This window comes from Protobothrops mucrosquamatus, unplaced genomic scaffold (genome assembly GCF_001527695.2).
Source record: "Protobothrops mucrosquamatus isolate PMUCROS unplaced genomic scaffold, P.Mucros_1.0 scaffold481, whole genome shotgun sequence".
NCBI classification, from domain to species: domain Eukaryota; kingdom Metazoa; phylum Chordata; class Lepidosauria; order Squamata; family Viperidae; genus Protobothrops; species Protobothrops mucrosquamatus.
This window is the reverse complement of record NW_015386801.1, coordinates 463522-472085: the sequence shown is the minus strand read 5'-3', so window position 1 is coordinate 472085 and position 8564 is coordinate 463522. Positions and strand designations below refer to the sequence as shown.

Here is an 8564-nt window from a genome sequence, read left to right as displayed (position 1 = left end):
CACCCAACCGCCGCAGCATGATACTGTGGTCCACAGTATCAAAAGCTGCTGAGAGGTCCAAAAGAACAAGGACAGAGGAATAACCCCTGTCCCGGGCCCTCCAGAGATCATTTACCAACGTGACCAATGCCGTTTCCGTGCTGTATCCCGGCCTGAAGCCCGACTGGAGAGGGTCTAGATAGACCGTTTCCATATGGTTTGATATAAAATCACCTTATTTATTAAAGTTCTGTATGGTCAGTATGCCCTGGCTCTGAGGGAAGATGTTACCAAGCGAGTAGTCTCACAGGGAAGCAGTAACTCTCATTAGTGACCAGCAAGAGGCTGAACAGAGGCTCATGGTCAAAGAAACCCAGATACTAGGGACAAAAATAGGTCAGAATAAAATAGTTTTCACATCCTTTTTGCCTGTGGTGGACAAGTCAAATATGTATGGTTTCTCTGTATAGACACTGTGTAGCCTGTAATATCTATGTAAGGTTCCATCTCCCAGGAGTTCAAGAAAAAGATTTTAGACAAGGAATGGAAATTTGGATGGAAACCAGAGATTCCCAGAGCTGCCTACAGAACTGTAACCCCTTTTTTTGTGTGTGATTGTAACTGATGAAAATAAGTGTCAGTGTCTCACTTCATTTTGAGGTGGGAATCACATCAAAACTGTTATGCAAATCATAAGGGAACAATAACAAGGGAAGTTGCAGGCTGGAATTACAGTGGCAGGCAGCCTGGGACATCAGCACAAATGTCTTCAGGGGGTTCAGATATACTTTCAGTTCTGCTCATAATACTTTGCAACTCCCTGCCTGGCTTCTGCTCACCTGTAGGGGAGCTGTAAGTCGTCTCATCCTGTAGATGGCTGCGTTGGGTCACCTGTGTACTGCTGGCATCATCTTCTCCCGGCTCCGAGTCTAAGCAAGAGAAAGAACAAGGTGAATAGAGAACCTTAATGGGGAAGTTGGTGCATGTCTTTAACCTGGGTGCTCAATCAGATTTATCAGAACTAGGCAAAACAGCTATAAAGAGAGTTCATTTGGCTCAGATATTCTTGATAAGATTTTGAAAGTCCATCTTTTAGCACCTGGAAAAATGAAAGGATAAGGCAAATTTCTAACTCTGCAAATAAGTGAAATATGTATGACAAAAATTAATTTGAAAGATCCAAGCATCTGCTGGCAAATCATAATTCTTAGATTTTGTAACGCTTTTTTGCTTACAGGATTCTTTTAAATAATTAATTTAGGATTTCAATGGTAACAGTTTTCAGGTGGCCAGCTTTTGATTAAGACGGCATACAAAACATTTAATATAAATTAGATAGATATACATATACATATGCACATGATACACATACACACAAACACACATACATATATATAAACAAGCATGGAATAAAAGATAGAAATTCTTGCTTGCTTGGATGGGGAAAAAGCATCCAATAGACCATTTTCAGAAAGCATATGATATTTATGATGTGTAAAAGGCTGTTTTAAACAAGTATGAATACCTGAAAATAGACAGATATACAGACATAGATATAAGGACAGATAGATGGAGATTATTGCAAAGTGATTTTTTTTTTTCATTTACAGTATACTGCCAATGATAAAAGACCTTTGGTGGCAAGCTTCTTCTTAGTTGTTATAGGATTAATGTTAAATTATCCCATAATTTCTCATCTTAATTCTGCTCGGAAATTCTAATATCAATCCAACAAGCTCAACTAAAACTATTTTGGAATCTAGTGGTCACAGCTGAAATGTTGGCAGCAAAAATGTTTGTCTTTATAAAAAATGTCTAGCTAAATATTGGGAAGCTGACAAAAATGTCCAAACGTATGGAGAATGTTCAATTAAGAATTAGCAATCAACATTAATTGAATTAAATTGTCTCCTTTATTGATTTTATGTAGGGAAGACACATTTTCAAGGCCAATTATATATAATTGTTTTTCATTATTATAAACGAACATTCATATTATTTATTTTGAGTGTCTTTTCTATTTTCTCTAAGAGTATTAATGAATTATTGAGTAGCATCAGAAAGGAAAGTCGTTCTGGGAAACAAACCCCCATATAAAATAGTTGTCAGGTAGCTTAGCACCCAGGATCTGATTTGGAAAATCCAAAACTGCCTCCAGAAAGGCTTTTTTTAGAAGGGAGAAAATGGCATCATTTTCCATTTGTAAATGTTCCATGTCCGCTTCTTCCTCAGATGATCTTCCTTAATGAGGGAAAGACGGTAGGTGCAATACTTTTCATCTCCATGCACCCAACCAGGAGTTGACCTCTGCTCTTTTCACTGTGGCATTTCCATTTTTATTTTAAATTTGCCCATTTTGAAACATGTTGGTGAACAACCACCTTGGCATTCTCCATAAAGAGGGAAAGGGGCTTACAACACGAATGGTGGTCTTACAGTTCATGCTTCCAACTCTCAACAACTTGTCCCCTGCTAGGATGTTTGACTAGGGAGTGAAACTAGAAAATTAAACTGCAAGAAGCGCAGAGGTCCTCTCTCCTTGGCAAGTATCCTCAGAAGAAAGTGTGTGACGCACATCTCTTCCAGAATTCCAAAACCGTGTGTGCACATCAAACCAAAATTTAAAATACCAAAAGCAGCAGGAAGAAAGTTATTAGAAGGAAATCTCTAGCAAGAGAAGGCTTAGTCATTTCCTTTCTTCCTGCCTCTGTTCAGATCCAAATCATTACCTTTTAAAGGTTTTTCACAAGGTCGGAGCTACTGTGGTCCAGACTAGAGATTGCATAACATCTCACGTCTGGAATAAACTGAATCAGAGGACCAGCAGACGATTTAAAAGACAGTTTTCCCTGCTGTTTTTCAGTTCAGATCCACACCAAAGTTCTTAACTCCATATCAGAGGATCGAGAAAAAGAAGAGTCATACGCTTTTTCCCCCATGCAATGATTTTTGGGTTTGTTTTGTTTCAGGGATAGAAAAATAAGGAGCAGGAATTGGATGATGTTCTCTCCAATCAATTTTCCTCCATTTCATTTGTCTCTTTTGTGATATCTTTTTCAATTGCATAAAAAGGTCAGAGGAAAATGGCCCAGAACATATAGCTTGTTCTTTAGGTAAGCAGCAATTTCAGAAAACATAAGTCCATAAAAAACCCTGGTGGGATCCGGTCAATTATCAGTCTAGCGGCATGCTGTGTCACATGTTGCAATCCACCAGATGAACACAAAGAAGCACAGGAAGGGAGTAGCTGTCCTCCACTGTTCTTTATGGTATGGCATGACTAGCAAGGTAAAAGAGTGTATTTGTTGTTTTGTTTTCCATTTCCTTAATAACTGCAGTTCTTTTCAGTGATTATGTACCACGTTTTCAGTGACCTACCAGTCCTGATTTTGGGACCCCTTTCTTGATCAGTGCATGTCAATTGTATTAATATATGTGTATGTGGCAATAATTTGGGAGGTGGGGTAACACACTTCTCTTGATACTTGCTTGGACTAAATTGCATTTGCTACTTTGACAGCTATTAACCCAGTTAGAGAGATATTTTTGGAGTCTCAGAATCCCCCATTGATTTTATCACCCTGAACTGTTTTATATGAAGAGCAAATCTAGCCTCTTCGCAGCTCACTGTTGATTCCTAATTTGTTTCTACACAAACTAAAAAGTAAGGATCCCAACTCTAATTCCAGACAAATTCCACTTTGAATGTTTTTCCACTTTGAAAGTTATCCATTTAATGCTACTCAGTGCTTTCAGTAACCAATACATAAAAACTCCTGTCCCCTATCCTGAATTTGTTCAGAAGCCCTTATAAGGGGCTTTGTCAAAATTGAACCATATAGCTATTATATAATGCCATTCTTGTTGATTTAATCCTCCTCTCCCTCTCAAAAAATCTAGAAGGTTATCGAAGGAGATTCAGTGCATTCTAAAAGCATTTCCTTTCCAAGTTCAAGTTCGGGGGGAAAAAGACTACTGCAGATTTCCAGAGAAGAGCCAGAAGAATTATTAAAGTATTGAACTTTAAAGTTAAAAAACATATGCAGCTGAGTAAGCAGCAATGTCCCGGTATCCCTTTTTTACACAATACTTACATTTTTCTGGCAATTGCAGCCTTTCACTGTGTTTTTACTGAGCAAGGAGAATTCACAATGGGAAAGTTTAAATAACTGATAGGGAAGGTGGCAGATGATTGCTCAGAAGCCACAGAAGTAAATAGTAATCAGATCAAGAACTGAACATTTATGATACATATAACAAAGAATTGGAAGAAAAAATATGTGTCAAGTTGTTCCATCAATCTTTTCCTCTCAAAACCTGAATTTTGTTGATAAAAGAAGTTTAAAAGTATGCCACATACTTTGGCCTTACTGGCTGCATTTGCACAAGCTGCTTACCCATGGCTTATACAACCAAGCATTCACGTGGAACCATGAACAACCTATGTGAGCTGGATTTGCATAATACACTAAATAAAAATGTAGTTGCTTACTTTGCAATTAAGAGTATCATGCAAACATAACATTCATTCATCTCTGTTGCTGATAGAATCATCAACCTTAAATAATGAAAAAATTTAATGAGGAATTGATGCCAAAAAGGTTGGCTATATTATGTTTATATAAACAGTATATTATCATAGCATAAGAATCTTCCTCTCCACATATTCCAAAGAATGCATTCAAAACATAATAAAATACTATAAAATGACAAATTAGGAAAACAACATGGTTCCTACCGTAACTTTGCTTTCTGCAGGAGCGGAAAACTTCGCTTCCATAGGGGCAGCAAGAAAGAGAGACACACGTCAATGAAGTGTGATTGCCAAACCAGCCCAGGCTTAGAATATCCCAAAATATTATGGAATGCAACATCTATGTCGAGTAAACCTCAAAGAAATCTGTAATGCTATATGCAGAGAACATTATTAGACCAGCACTGCATATAAATATAGCAAGAGAAGGCTCGGGTGCAATATGTAAAATCCCAAACATGTATTCATATAAGAGTACATATCTGAAAAATAGAATCTAATAGCTATGGTAATTTCCGAGAAAGCAAAACAAAGAAGCTGATGGTCCAAAAGGCATGGGCTGAAAGAAGGGGACGTTTGAAAAACATATCCCTAAGAATTTAATGAATGCTTTAGAGAGCCTATTCAAATATACCTATAGAAGTTGGATATTCTTCCCTCCCTCACACCATTTCCACCTCTCCCACAGATTGCACTTTCCCTTCTCAAGAAAGTGCCATGCAAATAAAGTAAATGCCATTCTTGAAGAGGTGCTTGCCTCCACATTATTTGACTAATGGAATATTTTAGGTGCTGGCTCAGAAATAGGTTTCACTGATTCAGTGAGACTCTTTGCGAATGGGGATAGGATAACAGCCTAAACTTATTAGGTCAAGCCAGAATTCTCCTGTAGTATTTCATTTTCAAAACTGGCTAACCATAGACTATGATGAAATTCATAAAGAGAGAGAGAGAGCGAAGGTGAGAAGCAACCTCTTTATTTTATCCCCAACAACTAATAATGTAAATTGCACTGATTCTGATGACGTGGGTTCTATTTTTAGTTATTATAGCTAATAACCAGCTCTCTCTCTTCAAAACTGTCTAACCTAGAAGTGGGAAATCTTTGGCCCTGCAGACAAATTTTGGGGAATAGTAATGTATCTACAGAATTACACATGCCAACTTTGTCTAGAAGTTGAATATGGAAGCTAATGTCACTCTGTGTAGAAATAAAAAGCAATCATTTTGCCCATAACACACACACACATAGTCAACTTTCTATAGTGTGGAAATACCTTTATTAAGACTCAGATTCTGGAGAATTCAAAGACTTGCTCACTATTTTATTACAATTGGAGTGGTCCTATTAGACCAAGGTTTTTTCTAATTGTGATCCGTGAAACACTTGCGTCCTGCTGAAGCTGAACAGATATTTCTATTCGTCCTAGATAAATTTGCTTGCTGAAGCATCACTTTATCATGCCACAAACTAACACATAATTAACAAGGATTTACTGAATTAATTCAATTAATCAACCCATGGATTAACCAATGGATTTATACACACATACTAAACTACAAATCAATTACCTTTGGACTGGGGTGAAAATGGGTGTGACTTCTTTTTGCAAACACAACCAATGCGGATTGCTAAGGGAAGATATTTCAGAGCCTTAAAACCCATCTAGACTCTTCCTAGCCAATCTCTTCCATTAAGAAACACGGGTATTAAGAAGAAGAGAGGCTCTGACTTGTAATGGCGGTGCAGTAAATACAAGTGACACGTTACATTGTGTCTGCACAGACATGTAAAGGTGCAAAACTGCATCTTCTTTTGCATCTGGCCCATGGCCACCCTTCTATTTTCCTCATCCACCCCAAAAGGGAAGGGCAGAAGTAATGCAACGCACCATGCGTGAAGCGTCCAAAACGCCGTGAGTGACCGCTTTTCTGCAAAGGAAAAAGAAGAAACAGTGGCATTACCTCAGGATGGGCAAATTGAGCTGAAGAGACAAGTTGGAAGTGAGGTGACACAGGAAGGTTCACCCAAAAAAAAAAAAAATAGCCCATTCCCAATGAGAGCCAAATTAAAGTATAAGGGCAACCTCAGAGAAAGATTAAACAGAGTCAGTTAGTTCTGCTTCTCTATTACTTCTATATCACTATATCACTTCAGGGTCCCTTCCACATAACAAGTGGAGCTGTTCTCTAGGCCCTGGGTGGAGCCTTCTTAGACCTCTTTTTGCCACCATCTTGATGCACTCTGGCCAGCCTTGAGCAGCTGAGAGCTTGCCTCAGTTGGTGGAATTCCCAAGACTCAGCAGAGTCATCCCAAACTCAGGAAGCGTGACTTCCCCCCAAAGTCCTTATCCTCTGTTCCTTTTATCTTTCTAGACACCCTAACAGACACTCTGCACACAACATCAGGCTTCCCCTGGTAAAAAATCACTGCTCCCTCCAATCTCCAGGAAGTTCTCCAAGGGGTCTCCACGCAGGAAGCAAGAACGCCAGGCTTCCTGTGGAAAAGAATTTCAGCCCTGGCTAGCAACTCCATGGGACTGCTCAAAGGACAAACCAGTGGTGCTTTCCATCAGGAAAAGGGCAGATTTTGTAATGCAGGAATAGTGACGGAACAGCATGTATGTGGTTGTAAACACATATTCATATGCACACACGCAGAGCAGCTCAGGCACAAAGCCACCCACTCCCCAGCTTTCCTGCTGTTCCATCTTCAGCAAATCTGCTCCCTAACTTGATTTTCCTATGATACTAATGTTGAAGTGAACTACTCTGAGCAACGGTGAATGCAATAAAAGTGACAGCATCAGTCGGTGAGACGTGAGAGAGATAGGATACTGATGTCACAGAGAAAGAAACATCCACCTTGCACCCATTATACAGTGTCTAGTTTTCTCTCTTTTGCGTTGGGAGTCCATTGGATTTGAAATTGTAGGAGGAGAGCTGTCTATGGTGACAACAAAAATAAAAAATAAAAATCAGGAGTTCAGTAGATGTCCGACTAGCACATTTTATTACAAGGCATAAGCTCACAAAAGCTTTGTTCATCAGAAAAAGTATAACCAACCTCCTGATTTATTGGATTAGAAAATCTCCAATTCATGAAACTCCAACCCTAAGAACGAACGGCTCCCAGGATGCAGATGCAATGTCTGATCGGCTCCCCTTGGATTTGTATTCTGGTCCAGCCAGTTTGCCCCCACTGTGACCGGTGCTGGCTGGCAGCCCATGTGCCACGCCAGGAAGATATATGAACAGACAAGCTCTGGTGCCGATGGATAATTCATCCATCATGAAATGAAAATGCAATCAACAGCCATTAACAGATATCTGGCTAGCATCCCCATGAGTCAGGCACATGGCAGGAAGCAGAGTCTGGCTTCAAGATTATATACAAGTGATGCTGCTTGCAATTCAAATACTGGAACATCAGAAAATGAGGCATCTGGGCAGTAAACATAAATCCATTCCATGGGAAACAGTTGCCCCAAAATTAAGGTGGCTATCTTCGTATTCCAGAGAACCTGCTCAACTAAGGCAATACTAAAATGAAATAAAGCAGGGGGGAAATTGGCTTGATGGGTGAACAAGAAAGGTGTCATCATCACCAAAGACAGAAGTGCTTGAGGTTACCTTAAGGCAAATTCACTGACCTTGCTTAGTGTGAAAATTCCCAGGATTCTGAAGCCTGGACATATCTACCAGCAATGACCACATCCCTTTCTTTGGAAAGTGGCAATGAACTCAAATAATATATAATGACAATAATATATAATGACAAATAATATATAGTGACAATGAACTCAAATAATTGCTCTTTTACCAAGCAGTAGGGATCAATCCCTTTTCTGCACGATTGTTTGGGGATGCCATCAATCTCAGCATTTCTTGAGATTAGCAGCATCTCAGCCTCGCCTGGCTGTAGACCGTTTCTGATCCTGGGTCACCCTTCCCAAACTCCAGGCACATCGGGTAAAAAGATCTACTCATTTGAGGCTGTCTAATGGCCAAACAGGCACTTTGGGGGAACTCATAAGACCAAGGCAAACGG

General features: G+C 39.4%; 1 protein-coding gene across 1 annotated transcript in view; it reads right to left on the bottom strand.

The window, feature by feature from the left end:
- SPEG (striated muscle enriched protein kinase) overlaps window positions 1-8564 on the bottom strand; it is a gene marked incomplete at its 3' end in the record, with an annotated part of 116691 nt that overhangs the window by 62919 nt on the left and 45208 nt on the right. The window contains 1 exon segment of the mRNA XM_029284274.1: window positions 819-908. Within this exon segment, the coding sequence (XP_029140107.1) occupies window positions 819-908 (90 nt within the window).